The sequence below is a fragment of the Sphaerodactylus townsendi genome, linkage group LG03 (assembly GCF_021028975.2).
Source record: "Sphaerodactylus townsendi isolate TG3544 linkage group LG03, MPM_Stown_v2.3, whole genome shotgun sequence".
Classification (NCBI taxonomy): domain Eukaryota; kingdom Metazoa; phylum Chordata; class Lepidosauria; order Squamata; family Sphaerodactylidae; genus Sphaerodactylus; species Sphaerodactylus townsendi.
In genome coordinates, this window is record NC_059427.1 from 52995416 (window position 1) to 53011504 (window position 16089).

The window sequence follows — 16089 nt, forward strand, 5'->3', positions numbered from 1 at the left end:
TCTCTCTCTCTCTCTCTCTCTCTCTCTCTCTCTCTCTCTCTCTCTCTGTGTGTGTGTGTGTGTGTGTGTGTGTCTGTGTATCTCACCCCAAGCCTGGGCGTGTCTGCCGGAAGGTAGGCAGGGCAGCTTGACAGGGACTTTATTCCCACGTAAGAGTTTATAGGATCGCAGTCACGAAAAGGAGGTAAACATCAGGGAAGGGAGTTTTGCGCCACTGACGATTCTGTCTTCGTTTACTCGGGAGTAGAGGCCCGAGTATTTCAGTGACACTTACTTTATGGTATACACTCTGAGGGTGGTCTAAATGTTTGCATCGACCCTGGTGCTATTCTGCAACTTGGGGCCAAGTTCGGGTACAGGGTGGAGGCGTTGGATGGAGCGCTCCTGGGGGCCGCTAAAGGAATGGATGTTGCGCTCCTTTCGGTGCACTGAAGGGGGTTGTCGCCCAAGTGCTGTCTCATGATACTCACAAGATCATTGGCCAAGAGACAGACTCCTTGGAAATCCTAGAAAAGGTAGGAGTGCCGCGTCGATTGATGTTCACTAACAAGCGTTGCAGTTTCGATCAAGACATTGTTATTGGCTCTGGGGATCCGAAGGGAGGGAGGTTCGGCAAATAAATAACGCTAAAAAATAAAGCTGGCGAGATGATCCACTCATCATTGCCGCGCCTTTTTAAAAACCAGCCGCTGTTCGCATGTAACACGTGTCTTGGGGCCTATGTACCTTTGCACAAATGTCTTGCATAAACCTTTGGTGCCTGCCAGGCTTATCAACGTATCCCGCTTCCTCCAGCCAATCAGATTTACCTTCAGCACCGTTTTCCAGAGCCCTAGACGCATTGGTAGAACTCTGCCAATCTGGGGATCTGTCCCATTTCACAAGACAATTGGATAGCCCTTGAAAACTGCGCCTGCCCCTGGCCCATTTGACTGCGAGGCAACCCCCTGAGCAGGGGAGAATTCTTTGCTGTCATTAGAAACCACGCCCTTTCCCCACTTACCTTAAGCCCCGCGCTACTGGGTCCCTCTGCACTCCCCACTGAGAGGGGCGTCGACAGCGCAGCCGCCACCACGCTGCTGCTGTCGCGCCCCTCAGCGCTAGGCATTCCTGGCGCTCTTTCAAAGGGCGCCTTTTGATGACCCTGCGCAGAGCGGGGGTCCTGGTGCGCCAGGGATGCCACGAGCTGGGGATTGCACGGAGCAACTCTCGGAAAAGGGTAAGTGGGGAAAGGGTCAGTGTCGGAAGAAAAACCACTGGGCTGGGGTGGGGGGGGGGGGCGCCGTTTGCCATGATGCGAGACCGCGAATCCTGGCCTCTGAAATTCTACACCAGCATTAAATTCTGCCCTCAACCCCAAAGAAGAGCAGAAGAGAAAAACTGCTTTTATACCCAACTTCCCCCCACCATTTAAGGAGCCTGAAAGCAGCTCACAACAAGCACCTTGTGAGGTAGGCGAGGCTGAGAGAATTCTGAGAGACTCCAAGGGCACCCAGCAGGCTTCATGTGCAGGAGCCGGATATCCAACCCAGTTCTACAGATTACTCCTCTCTGTTCATGTGGAAAAGCAGAGGATCACACTTGATGCTCGGCATCAGTGCCAGCAGCTCATGTGGAGAAGAAGGGAATCAAACCCGCTTCTTCAGATTAGAGTCCACCTCTCTTAACCACTACAACAAGCTGGAACTGATTGTTGTTCCAGGTATACCTTAATTTTAAAATAACAAACCTGTGGTAAGAACGTCAAATGTGGCCGATTGGAATGGATCGTGGGTCTCTTGACAATCCTTGGCTGCCAGGACCGTTAAGCAACAATCCAAGAACTAAAGTCACGTCACAGAATATTAATTACTTAAAAAAAAACACCGGACACCACCCTGTCCAACTATATAAACAAGATCCCAGTGAGGATGAGCACGACATAGACCGGGTGGCCCGGTGACATCGGGCAGCGTTTGCAGTCCTCATTAGAGACACTCGCAGATGGTGGCAACAGTCCGGGGTGAGCCAGTCTGAGCGCGGTTTGGACGCCCGGCTTGGGTGGGGGGGGGGGGGCGGTGTGTGCGCGGGGATCCGCGGCGACTCCGGATCAGAAACGCGCAGCTGCCGCGCTCGCCGGGGTGCGCCGTGGAGGTGCTGCCTGCGGGGCGGGCCGAGGAAGGCGCGCCCGCTCCCCGCCCGCCGGAGGTGCGGGGCCAAGCCATAGGTGGAGGCGGGGCGCATGCGCAGCCGCCGAGGGCTCCCCGGCCCCCCTCCGCTCGCCTCCAGACTCGCCGACTTTCTCTTGCAGCGGGCAGCAGCCAGGAGGGCGGCCGCGCACGCCATGTAGCCGGGGCTCGATCGCGCCACTGCCGGGGCTGCCCGGGGCCAGCAGCAGCAACTCAGGCTGTTACCGCCGCGCTCCCAAGCTCGCCCGTGCGGAGCAGCAGCCCGTCTCGTCCCGCTCGCCCCCCGCGCCGCTTTCGCTCGCTTGCAATGGAGGTTGCCCGGCGGGGCACGGCGCGGCAGCCCAGGGCGCCCGGCGGCAGCGGGTAGGCAGGAGGCGAGCGCCGGGGCAGCCTCCCCCGAGGGCGTGCCCGGCAGCAGCCAGCCGGTCCCCGGAGCGACGCGATCGCCCAGCCCAGCCCGCACCTTGGAGGCGCCCGTGCCGGCGGTCCGGTCCGCGTCTGTCCCCACCGGGCCGGCTTCGTCGTGATCGCGGATGGACCTAGTTGCCAAGGAGGCTTCTCTGGCCCGCCGCCCCGGGCGCTTCGCTGCAGAGCTCTGCCTCGGAGGATAAACCCACGACGCCCTCCGCGCTTTCGGGCTTCCCCGCTTGGATTACTCGACTTTGTGGCCCGCTTCTCTCCCCCTCCTCCCGCGCGCCCCCTCCCCAACAATGGAGGTGAGTCGGGCTGGGGCTGCCGGGGTGGAGCGCGGTGTGTGTGTGGGGGGAGAGACGGCGACGTCCGGGAGCGGAGAGATGCAGCCGGGCAGGACGGGCTGCTTCGCCCAACTTTGGTTCGGGGGTGAAACCAGTTAGAAACAGCAAGCTGGAAAAGCCCCTTCCTAGACGCGGGTGGTGGGGCTGGTTTCGGCTCCAGATTTCCGCGCGCCGTTGGCGAAGGTGAAAGTGTCGCGGGGGGCTTTTAAAACACCTCTTGGTTGTCCGGTGCAACAGTTCAGCCTCCCCCCCCCCCCCCCCCCCCGGGGCTTTTCAGCCCCCCCTTGGTTCCCCGGGCGCACCCCCCCCCCCCCCCCCCCCCCCCCCGCTCTGTTGTAAACCTGTTGCTCCGGACTCCGGAGACGTCTCCCGTCCCGTGTGAACTGTCGTAGCTTCGTGATGTGTGTGTGTGTGTGTGTGTGTCGATTAGCACCGATTAGCCTTGGGGCGGCCCTTTGTCCTTTTCATGTGGATTCCCCAGCCTGTCGGGCTCTCTCGCGCCACATTTTGAAGCCCCCTCTGTCCGAGCGCCCGTGCAAGAGGTGGGCATGGCTTCCCATGGGGGGCGAGATCTTTACGAGAGTTTGGCCGGCGGCCAGGGCGAAACCTGGACGGGTCGTTCGGGCTGCCTTCCCTTTCCCCCAGTGGTCCGAAATGTGTCCCTGCGTTCCTGCAGATGGTCACTCCGCATCTCTAGAGGGTCCTGCTCGTGTGGGCGAAGGCGAGGGGCTGCTCCGCCCCCCATCTCCGGACATTTAGTCCTTTCCCTTCATCTCAACTAGTTCTTTGATGCCCTTTGGGATCCTTGTTGAAGAGGGGTGCGTGTTTGTTTTTAATTGCCAATTGCATGCTAAATTAGTTACACCCGCGGGGTCAGCGAGAGTTCAGCGTCACCCGGAAAGTTACCTCTTTTCGGAGAGGTATCCGAAGGCCTTGGATGATTTTATTTGAATTGGGTGGCGGAGTGGGGCACAGTCGAGTAAACTCCCCCTTCCCTCTCCCCCTTCTGGAGTTATATGAGTGGCTTTCCTTGTTTCTAAGCTGAAGCTCATAAAAGTTTGCTGTAGTTTGTCCTTCTTTCCTCCCCCCAGCCCAGCCCAGCCCAGGGGAAGGCGGGGGGGGGGGGGGCTCATGGCCAAACGCTGCCTCGAAAGCTGCCGAGCCGTCCAGCCTGCGCAATTGTGTCTGCATTTTACAACCCACCAGAGCTTAGGGGGGTTCTCGCAGCCTGCATGCCCACTTACCCAGGGCAGAGCTAGCACTAATACAGCGGCCATAAAGCCAGATGCCCTCACACACTTTCCAGACCCCCTTTTGTTCAAAAAAAGGGGGGGGGAACCACCCTGGCCGATGGGGAGGGGGCAGATCTGCCTGTAAAAGAGCTCCTTTTCATTGCGCTGCAAAGGCAAACCGGCTGCTCTGCCCGGGGCCACCTTTGCAAACGGGCTCTCCGCGACTCGTAAAACCGTTTCGTCCCTCAAGGGCGCCTTGAGAGCGGTGAGTTCGAGCCGTCTCCGGAGGAAATAAGCGGCTTGCAAATGGCTAAAACATGCGTTGTGGTGAGACGTCGCATTAAGAGCTTTCGCTACTTTAGGCTGACTTGAGCGATCTTCATAAATAGTTAAACAAAAAGAGAAGAGGTGTGTGTATGTGTGTGGGGGGGAGGTGGAGATCTCCGCGACGTTTCGCGGCTGAGGCTGCCCCCTGTTGGCGGAATCGTGGAACGGGAAGCCCTTTAAGCCGGGCGGCGATGTTCGCTTTGCTTCCCACCCCGGAAAAAAAACTTTCTTTAGCGGCTACATGTTTCCCCCCCCCCCCTTCTAATGAGCTACTTTGGAAAGGCAGAGCGACATAAGGAAATTGCCGTTGCGCAGCATTTTTAAAAAGCCTGTCCTTGGTTGATACTTCTTTTTAAAAATCGCCTTATTCGAAAGGCAAGGTCGGTCTGGATCCAGCTAACGTTTCTAGGTAGGGCAGCTGGCGGGTCGGGCGCTCTCCTTCTCGACCGGTCAGACACGTGAGTTCCGTGTCTGTGGCCCCCCCAGTGCAGGTTCTCTGGTTGCAGGGTCGCTCTCATCCCGTGGTCGTCTCCGCGCCCTGATTTTTTTCGAAGCAGATCCGGAACGGGAGCCGGTCTTGGCCAGGTCAGGACTGAAGATCAGAAGTCTTTGGGCGAGAAATGTGGGTTTGCTGTGGAGCCTTTCGAGGCCGGGCGCAGCCTCACCCAGTGGGAAAGCTGCCCTTGTGGTCTGCCTCCTCCCCACCCCCTCCAAACGCGGGCCGAACCGGGTCCGGCTTCGTCAGATGCCCCTCCAGGCGCCCGCTGCTGCTGCAACCATTCGGTCCTAGGAAAGCCCATAGGATGGGCGGTTCGGTAGCCGAGTCTCCTTCGGGGGGGGGGGCGCCCTTGTGGGGTGCCGCATCGCTTGTTCACGTCAGGCTGGTGGGGAACTGAGGCTCGCAGGAGACACGCCCGAAGCCAGGCGAGAACTCGGTGGCGGAGGAAGCCCCTCAGCCTGACTCGCCTCTCCCGCCCTCCCTCAGCCACGCTGCGGAGACTTCTGCGCGGTGGCGCCTCGGACTGTTTGGCTTCTCTTGAATTCTCCTCCGTCCTCTCTCTGAGGAGTTTCCGACCTGGCAGGCGGAGATGGATCAGCCCGCCGAAGAGAGAGCCCAGTTTGCCCCCTTGGGGAGTAGTGCGGAGCTTGTGGAGGTGGTTCTGCCGGGCTCAGTTGGTTCTCCGGGGAGGGGAAACATCCCTGTTTCTGGCGGGAGTGAAGCAGGCGGTGAATGCTGTGGGGCCGAGGCCGGACTGGCCTGGGATACCCCAGGAGCGTCAGGCATCCCCGACGGCATCAGAGCTAGTTCCGACTGGGGCCTCCACTCAAACCGGGCCTCAGTTTCCCCCGCGAGGGCTGGCCCCTTTCTTAGCTCCCTCCCCCCGTTTCCCTTTCACATGTTCGCGCTTATTAAGGCAAACGGGGCTTCCTTCTCAGTTGCCGAATGACTCCCTCCCCTCCCCCCCCCCCAGCCGGTCGAGGGAGCGGCTGGCTGGTTTGCGTCACCCGCCGGTCGGCTCCACGGGAGCGCTTTGGACCGCTGCCGGCCCATTTCGGCGGCCTCACGCCCGAGAAGCGCCCAACTGGGCGAGGAGCCGAAGCCGTCGGGGCTGCCAGACGCTTCGGCTGCTGCCGGCGCGCAAATGGCTCCAGCGTGGCTGGGCGGTCGGACCAAGCGAGTCGACTCCGAGTGAACGGCGAAAGGCGGCGGGAGAAAGCCGAGCCAGACGAAAGCACTTCGCCGGACCCGACGGTCGGAACATGCCTGCTGCGATTCGCTTTAGGGCTGGCGTGGAAGTGGGGCCGGGAGGTCCCTTTGTCCGGACGATTCAAAGTCTCCTTCGGCTGTCTATCTTTCTGCCACCGTGACCGAGCCGGCCCAATGCGGACCAACGAATCCCAGACTGAAACCCGCAGCAGGACTCGTGGAGTTGGGGGTCAACCCCGGTCTGGATTGTAGATCGTCATCTCCGTCCTGTCTTGTGCGTGTAGTAGGGGAGACAGGCATTCACTCCCCATTCTACACGGTCTTCAACGGCGCCCCCCTCCCCGCCCCTGTGGGCGCGATGGACGCGCTTTAGGACGAGAGAAATCTTCGTTCCCACCTAACGAAACAACCCCGGCGATGGGCCAGGGAAAGATGTCCCGCCAGTGCCGAATACCGATGGGCTGCGAACGGCGCTCTTGGTTTCTGAGCGCAGCTGCGCCTCGGAATGAGGCGGCAGTGTTCAAAGCGGTGGATTTTAGAACCCCTTCAGGCCTCGACGGGGGGGGGGGGGAGGCGCCCCGTCTTCCCCAAGTGGCGCCCACCCTCGGAAGGTCTGGGCTGCGGAAGGAGTCAGTTGGGAGAGGCAGAGGGACTCCGGGCCCGCCGAGGGGAGGATGAAGCCCGCGGGGTGGCAAAGCGCGCAGCCATCACAGGGGGCTCTGTTAAAAGGGGGGCGGCAGGTGGAGAAGGTCCGCGTTGGGATGTTTCTTCTCATCCGGTTTCTCTTCCTTTGCTCATTATTGGGGGGGGGAGGGAGGAAGCTTCCCCTCCCCACTGTTCTCTTGGAAAGAGCTTTCTAACGCCTCTCGCAGCATGGGAGCGCAAAGGCAAAGGGCTGCGGGCACGAGTGGGAAGCGTTGCGCTCTGGGCCCACACTTGAATGGGGCCACTTCCAGTTTGGTCCCACTCCCGGTCGGGGGCGGATTTTGAGGGAGAAATCGCCCCTCCGGTCCGCCTGCTTGCATCCTTGGCCAGGCCACCCCCTCCCTCCCTCCCTCCCTCCGGCCAAGGCGCGGCGTTCCCATTTTCCCGCCGCCCCTCCCCCGCCGTCCCGGTGGCGCAGCCGCGGGGCAAGGCAGGCGCGCCTGGACGGCAGGCAGGGCTTGGCCTGTCCCCGAGCCAAGGGGGTCTCTCTCGGGCTCTGCTCCGACGGGCGGGGGAGGAAGAAATCCCCGTGGTGCTTGTTATGAACGCTGGGGAGGAGCGAGGCTGCTGTTCCGCTCGTAGCAGCGAAGGCAACGTGCCCCATCTTCCAGAGAGCGAGATCCGTTTCGATGATTCCCATCTGGAAGCGGCTCCCATAATTATTGAGGCGGGGGGGGGGGGGGCGGCGGCGGCGGCATGAATGCATTGTTAATTCGGAGTTGAGCGCTCCAGCTGCCTCTCTCCCTCTCGCTGGGCTTCCCCACCCCTCGAACACGCCCGCCGCCCAGAGCCTCGGCTCCCTTCCTTCCCCACTTGTGGCTCTTCCCGCGGCCAGCCAGAGAGCAAGAACGAAGGTGCCCGGCCCCGGACGGCTCTGTTTTCTCTGTTGGGGGGTGGGAGGCGGTGTGTGTGTGTGTGGGGGGGGGGGGTGTCGGTGCTGCAGGGTTTCTGGAGAGGCTGAGCTCCCTGGTGGGACTAGACAGCGAATGCCTTGGAAGGGGCTCTGTCTTTTGCTGCTGTGCGCCCATTCCTGGGGGTGGGGGGAAGGACGGGCTGGCGGGAAGGGGCAGCTGATTCCCAAGAGCAGCCGGGGCTGGAGATGATCTGAGCCTCCACTAAAGGTCTTCCTCTTCTCTTTCTCCCAACCAGAAGTCGATGGGACCCTCGGCCCCAAGTGGAGCTTTGTGGATGCTGGGCAGGGCAATGACGTCCAAGTCCCTCTTCTTGTGTCTGGCCATCTTCTCTTCGCTTATCCAAGTGGTGATAGAAGGCAGCTCTTGGTGGTAAGCTGTTCTTTATATGTGCTTGTGTGGCTAGAGGGTCCCTGACTTTCACATCAAGGGACTGTATTTTCTTTACGAAACTGTATAAGAAGAAAGAAATCAAAGAGCAACAAGGCCTTGGTGGATTTTGTAAAAACTGTCGCCATCAATCTCAGGCGAGGAATCCCCATATTCATCTCCTTCCTTTCCTTGGGAAATACATTTGCATGGTTGGTTAAATCCTGGTTTGGAATAAAATGAAGGTTAATTTTAGCAAGATAGTTCTCCCTTACATCATCTGGATTCAAGAGAAAGTAAATGAGAACATACTTTGTGATTGTTAAACATGATTATTCATAATTTTAGTTTCAAAAAAATAAAAATTAAGCAAACCATAAGCTGACATTTCTTTTCTGTTTCTGTATATATATATAATTTTTTTTAAAAACCCAAATGATTTGCCAAAGTTTTTGTCTTTTTTTACAAATTGGAATCTGGAGTCACTTCATTTTCCATTGTCTATTTGAAACGGCAGCCTTTTCTGATTCAGTCACTTTGTGCAGAAATTCTGTTTCCAGCTTAACGATCTCATTCACATAGGAAGTTTTCAGTACATCCAATTGCTGGAGTGAACTTGTTTGAGGTCAGTTCCCAAGGCATTGGGGTTTGATGATGATGTGTATAGCTTTAAGTTGTGGTACATTACAGAGAAATATCTTCTGCTTGACTTGGTCTACAAAGTTGTTGGGGATCATCTTGTGTCTTCTTAAGTAAAAAATGTGTAGAGATTACATGAGACTTGGAAATGTGGAGGAAGATGTGCTGGAGGAAGGCATGCATCATATTTAGATAGCAATATAAATTTGATGCTTGTCTCAATAACTTCATACATATGGTTTGCTTTAACTTTCCAACTATTAAACAAAGCTGAAGATTTTTCTCTCTCTCCCCCACCCCCACTCTCCACATTTTGGCTGCTGTCCCCAGCGCAACAATTGATTTACTTCCAAGTAAATGCGTTTAAGGCTGCATCCCATATGCACTCACATTTGCAGAACCCGTGACCACATTTAGCATCTGAGTTCCACACGGACTTGTGTCTGCAGAACCCATAAACGGCACTGGAGGCTTTGCCCTGCTAACATAATTCTCTCTTTACGCAGGTCTCTGGGCATGAACCACATGAATCCCATGAACCCTGTTCAGATGCCAGAGGTGTACATAATTGGAGCCCAGCCGTTGTGCAGCCAGCTGGCAGGGCTCTCTCAAGGACAGAAGAAGCTCTGCCATTTGTACCAGGACCACATGCAGTACATCGGAGAGGGAGCAAAGACTGGGATTAAGGAATGCCAGTATCAGTTCCGCCACAGACGATGGAATTGTAGCACTGTGGATAATAACTCTGTTTTTGGCAGAGTCATGCAGATAGGTAGGAAGTGCCTTGGAAGATGTGTGCGGTATTTGCTTAATGTTCTGCGTTAAAAAGGTCTTGCCAGGTTTCTTATGCGCCATTGAAACCTGGCAAGAAAGGACAGAGCGCTGCTGCCTTCTGCCAGCGATGTTCTCCAGTGGGAAGTCAGCAGCAGTGTGAGCCTGCTGGTGCTGTGGGATGGGAATTCTGCACTACTCAGCTTGCCTTAATGTGGATTAACAATGAGTCACATCTATATGTAGCGTGAGAAATGTAAGGAGGGGCATTTGGTCAATACAGGATCATTTTCGTGACTGGAATACCAATACCGTGTAACAACTGGGTTTGCCTCCAGTTAGCCGCACATCAGTATCTTCTGAACTATTTTTTTTTTACATGCAGTCCATTCACACAGAGTCTCTCACACAGTAAAAGCATTTGGGTAAAAGCAGAGTTCTGTTCAGCAGTGAAATACATTAGCATTTGCAATTGGTATGTTTCTGAAAAAATTAAGTGTGTATGTTGGTGGTTGCATGCCTCGGTGAAATTATTACTGTCAATTACAAAGGCAGTCATAAAGATCTTTCCTGTTCTTGTGTTCTGACTTGCGTTGGAAAGCTCGTGAAGCACAAATGCTACACCCCATGTGCAATTTAAGGACTTTGTTCCCCTTTAATGAAAAGTTGGACTCAAAGGCAGTGCATTAATCACTCTGCTCTTGAGGGGTTGCTCTGCAGTTATAATGACAACATCTCTATCGCCCAATCTGCAATTCCCTCTGCAGGTCTAACAACTTTTGGAAAACCAACAGCTCATAACTTGGAGCTTGAAGCTGTTCAGAATGCTAAGAGTTAAATCTGATTCCACACTCTTCTTTTTGAAACAGAATAGGAAAGGATTGTAATGTGTTTAAAATTGGGTTAAAGGTAACTTCATTTATGAATTGAGTAAGCTTCTGTCTTGCCCGAAGCGGTGCTGTTAAATCACATTGACTCTGGAAGTTAATTTTATAAGAATCTCAGATTAAACATTTTCAGTGCTGATTTACAAAATGCAATATATGGAAACACGTCTTGACTTAAGCATTCTCCTGCAGTCGTGTATGGATAGGTTGCTATTGGCCTATTCTCAATCCCCCAAACAAACAGAGGCACTGCATAACTGAAATCTTAAACACCAGCATCTGATGCTGCTGGCAGCTTCTCACAAACTTGATGTTCTTACTGCTCAGCTATGTGACACTCTGGTGATGTCTAAATTGCCATGGCTATGGAAGTATTAGAACCGGTCCCCATTAATTTCAGGCCTTAACTTCCTACCCATAACACATCTGTGTTTGTTTGAGCTGATCTGGCAGGGTAATTAGCTTCAAATTAATTGAAAAGAGAAGTGAGCTCAGTATGCGCATCTAGCTCTTAAAGATTTTGGAAAGTGTGTATTTATTGTAAAAAAAGCGACTGTTGTTTCATAATATCGGCTATTTTCTTTCTTGATTGGTTGATACTTCTCTTGGAAGGGGGACACAATTTCTATTTCAAATCTATGCCTCTTGCTAACAAAAACTACTAATTGCTATACATCCACTGCTGAGTGCAGTTCTGACAGGTTAGGTCATGAGCCTTCATGATTTACTTGTTCATTGCTGATAGAACTGAAACAAACTGTAAGGTCAGATAATTGTGTACCAAATCCTATATATTATCCCATATATTATCTTGGGCAAAGGCTGACATGCAAGTTGCAGTGATGCCCATAGCTAAACACCAACACTTTTAACAGCTTTGAAAGAGGAATTGAAAGCCTTGTTGCTGAAATAGCTAATTAAAACGCAGTTATGGTACCCAAACAGAATCAGCGTCAGCCAAGAAGCTGGCTCTTTGTACTTCTTCCCTTTGAGTCGTAATCCTGATTGGAGAAAGTCAGTGGAGGCTTTGGGATGAAGGGCCAGTGGGACGTGAACCAGTTGAGTGCAATATCACTGGCTTCAATAAAACGTGCCGCTTCTTTGCTTCTGAATAATCCTGGAAAGTGAGTTGCATAATAGAAGTGGATGTGTGTGGCTGGAGGGAGAGAGAGCAATAAACTTCAACAAAGGAATGAGTAATATTTTTTTAAAAAAATGTTTGTGATTGGGCCTCGTGGGGGAGAACTGTTCTACTACCTTGGCTATAATAGTGGAATCTGTGCTGCGGGTTGAGAGAGCTTGGCTGGGAAAAAATATGACTTTGAATCTTAACATGTTTTGGAGTAAATTGTTGCAGCTTGTGAAAAAGTATACAGACAGGCTGCTCAAATCCCATCCGTGCCCCTGGACTTCAGCAGCTTCACTGTTGAGGAATAGCAGCCTAAATTCCCTTTGAGAAAGGTCAGGTCATGTTCTTGATTGCTCAGAAACCTTTCTCTAAAAATGGTGTCAGTGCAGGGAGGTATTTATTTTTTCTGTTTTCTGTTTGGAAATAGGCATAAGAAAAGTACTTGGGAATCTTTTTGACAGTATAGGGAAAGTAGGTTTATGCGCCTCACAGACTGAAGGTCTTTAAAACCAGCCAATGTTCTGCAGGCAACAAGGCTTTTTGATAATGTCAAAGTGAATACAGCTTGCTTTATTTTATTATTATTGTTTTATTTATTAACGCATTTACCCCACCTCTCCTGATGGTTCAGAGTAGCAGACAATAATAAATGTGTTTTAAACAGGCTTTTCCAGTCTCTAAAAATGAGTTTTTGTGGCACAACATAACGTTGCCCAAATGATTCCCATTCCATCTCAAGTAAGTCAGTTTCTTCCGCCTGTTGTTTACCTTTATCATACACTCATTTCTAACTTTTTGCCCTTATACACATTTGAAAGGATTCTTTCAAATGGGAAGGGGGTTAATCAAAATGTAGTGTTCTTCTTGAATATATGGAGAAATGGATTAGGAAGAGACAAAACTTTTATGCATCTCATTGCAAATCCTAGTGGAGGCAGAAATATTGGAATTCCCTTCATAACAGAGAGTAACCTGAGTCTTGTTGTAAGATATAATCAACAGTTCTCATCAGTTTTTTTAAATAATAAGTAGCCCCTCTAATAACAGAGCTAAATACATCAAACAGATCAATATAAACAGAAGGCTGGGATGACTTGCATAGATGTAGATCTCTCTTGGAAATTGGCATATTATGGGCTTTGGTATGTACCTTTGGGTGTTTGATCCATTTCTAAAGAGGTCTGTGACTTTCAGTTTTGTTTCATAGAATAACTTGGAGCAAATATTTTCTGAAGCTGCTTAGCCATTGGAATGAGTCAATATGTATAATTGTCTAAAAAAACCCTGGGTCCTTGATAGGATTATGGTTGCAAAACTGGCTTCTGGAATCTTAGGAAGCACCTCTTGAAGTTTACCTTAAAATTAGCTTTACTCTCATTCTTTGGGAACTACTACTGTGAAAAGGAGGGAAGATTGGGACCACAGTGTCCATTTCCTTTCTTGAAGAACTGGAAATGTGAGTTTCCAGGAGACCTAAGGCAATCTTCTATTTTGATAAAATGTATTCCAGCTGTTAAAGTGGTTCTCTCTTTTTCTGTCAAATGAAGTTTGTCTAGCTAAATTCTATGTGGATAAAGTGGGATGAAGTAACATATTAGCAAATGACTTTTCTTTCAAGCAGTCCCATAAGACTTACCCCAATCTGTTTATCCAAAAATCTTCCATAGGAAAACTGCTTGATAATTAAACATCAATCAATAAATACAGAATACTTCGTGCTTGTCATAAATGGTCAGTATAGACGGAATCCTTTTTTAAAAAAGAAACCTTACCTCAATTTCTTCTGTTGTTTATGGAAGAGATGGCCAGGCCAGATGCTTTTTCCTGAGACAAATCTTTTCTTAGATTAGATTAGTTTATGTCAAGATGGCAGATTGGTAAAATATTGAATCAAATTGTAATTCACTTTTTTAAAAAAAGTACATGACGCATGGGTTTGGTGATAACATAATATATGCAACCCTGTATTGAATAGTGAATCTTTTCTTCTTCTTGCAGGCAGCAGGGAGACGGCCTTCACTTATGCTGTCAGTGCTGCTGGAGTGGTCAATGCAATGAGCCGGGCCTGCCGAGAGGGGGAGCTGTCCTCCTGTGGTTGCAGCAGGGCCGGCCGGCCAAAAGATTTACCTCGGGACTGGCTGTGGGGCGGCTGTGGGGATAACATTGACTATGGCTATCGCTTTGCCAAAGAATTTGTGGATGCCCGCGAGCGAGAGAGAATATATCAGAAAGGATCTTATGAGAGTGGTAGGATTTTGATGAACCTGCATAACAATGAGGCGGGGAGAAGAGTAAGTAGCCCAAACAGAACTTTTTTTCCTGCAGTTTTCCTTTGACCTGAATGTCAGAAGTGTGGTTTCCATTGACGATTTTGTTCCTTGAATGTATTTCCTGAAAATTGTGCCTGTTGGGTTTGGCAAGTTGAATTTGCATCCTAGTTGCCTGCAGGTGAGACTTGTTGGCTGGACTCAGAAATGTTACAGTCCTTTTCTTTATATGCAGAAGAGGAATATTGCTAATTCAAATGAGAAAGAGGCAATGGAAGGAAGAGAATGAACTTGTGGCAATACAAGGGCCATTGGCTAGATTCCTTCCTTGACATGGGTCCAAAGGACACCTTTCCACTTCCGGATTCTCTAGCAAAACTGTTGAAAGCACAGCAAATTTTATGCTGAATAGGATTTTAGGGGTTTATGTTTCCAACCAAACCAGATTTCTTTGGAGAAGAACAACGGAGCACCAGGATTCCCAAAGTGAAATCTTTTGCAGGGGGGTTGTGCTCCTTTTTCCTTGTGAGGCTGTGAAAAAAAAAGCCCTTCGCGATATTGTTAGAAAACATGTTCTTCTGTGGTAAAAGTTTGTTTTTTATGGCTTTTTAAATCTTCAGAATCTTTTAAATGAAGGAGTGTAAACTTTTTTTTATTGCTCTGAAGTGAAGGAGCCAAAGTCATTATTTTCCTAGAACTGATGGTGCCAGGAGTAGTCGGCTGGAGACTTTACACTTGTGTTTCAAGGTGAATTAGGATGAAGGATAATTGAAAATTAATAGCATTTAAATGTGAGAAGAAGGCATCTGAAAGCAATGGAAAGGCCAATTTGCTGCCCAACAGAAGAAAAATTACTTTTCACAGTTGCCTACATAGCCTTAGAGTGGCTGCTCACTCCCTTGCCCCCCTTGAGCTCCCTTCCTGCCATGCCATTTGGCAGAGTTTGAATTCCCTTCCCCCTGTTAATGCTGGGTGGAAGTGGCATTTAGCATCCACCTAATGTGTCAGACCCCAGGATTTTTGGAGCTGTGTCAACACTGACTCATGTCTGTTTATACTGGGTAAATTATCAAGGCCTTTTTGCCAAGGCTTCACAAGGAGGATATTGCGATGTAGGCCTGTCCCTTGCCCAGAGGTGTTTGGGGGGTTTTCTAACTTGCTTGGAGTCTCTCTGCCGTGCTTGAAATTCAGTGTGGGAGGGTTCTTTAAACCAAGATTGGAAAGTCTGCTGTTGGGGTGGCCACCTTTCTTGGAGGATGGAGAGAAAAGAAAACGCCAGTCTCTAATACAGGCCTAGTATTCGCAGTGCAGTCAATTGTGTGACTAGTCAAAAGTGATTTATTTGTAGCTGGTTAGAAAGATACATTTAAGAAACTGCTCTGATTGGGTCTAGGGGATGTACACAGATCTATTTCTCTTTTTAGGAATGTTTCAGCTATAGTTCCTCTCCCATACAACTGCTCTGTAACTGCCCTTGAGATTTTTTTAAAAAACTAACATTATATAAAATGGCAATTCAAAGGAAAATTGCCACTCATGTGTGCAGTGTGTCTCCCCTCCTAGCACTTCCCTTGAATCTCTGTTCTGCCTAACCCTCCCACCGCAACCTAAAGTTATGAGTCAACCAATATTATATGCTTTTAACCTCCATTTATTTCAATGGAAGCAAATTTAAGTGTCTGCTTTGATCTCTTCAGCTGGAATCAGTAGCATTTAAATATGACTGGATAAGACCCTGCTGTTGTTTTAATTTTTTTGGAGGTTAAACAGAAGATTGGAGGGTTCAAGAGGGATAATTTCAAAAGATAAAACTTTGGTAGAAAACAGTGTACACACTAAACTACCTAAGTGGTGCCAATCTGAATCCCAGTTGATAAGCACAATTCCACAGAAGTTAACAGGAATTGAGTCCCATGGCATTGATTTGGTTATGAGGAATTTTTTTTTGCTGGATTTTGTTTTTAAATTATTTCTAGGTCAGCCTTTCAATAGTTCAAGAAGTCCTTAAAAATGCGCAAATTACCTTAACAAAAGAGGACCAAAGAAATCACCCTAAAGCCTGCAGGCAACTGCCTTCCTCATCATTTATCTCCCTTTCACTGATCATGATTTATTACTGGAAGTATTTTCACATCTCAATTCAGAATGGCTTTCTTTTAAATAGAGCTAATCTGGGGTCAGTTCAGATTACATATGAATTTTCCTCACATTAAAGTTCATT

The 16089-nt window shown here is 50.5% G+C and overlaps 2 protein-coding genes across 3 annotated transcripts in view; one reads left to right on the plus strand and one right to left on the minus strand.

Annotated features, from left to right (window-relative positions):
- The window catches only part of CELSR3 (cadherin EGF LAG seven-pass G-type receptor 3), a 231456-nt gene that overhangs the window by 91532 nt on the left and 123835 nt on the right, over positions 1 to 16089 (minus strand). The window lies entirely within an intron of this gene.
- LOC125429028 (protein Wnt-5a-like) lies at positions 1107 to 14257 on the plus strand. Its single transcript, XM_048489766.1, has 4 exons — positions 1107 to 1219; positions 8045 to 8178; positions 9321 to 9586; positions 13600 to 14257. Exons 1-4 carry the CDS (start codon positions 1139 to 1141, stop codon positions 13935 to 13937), a joined length of 819 nt encoding a protein of 272 aa, XP_048345723.1. The 5' UTR covers positions 1107 to 1138; the 3' UTR covers positions 13938 to 14257.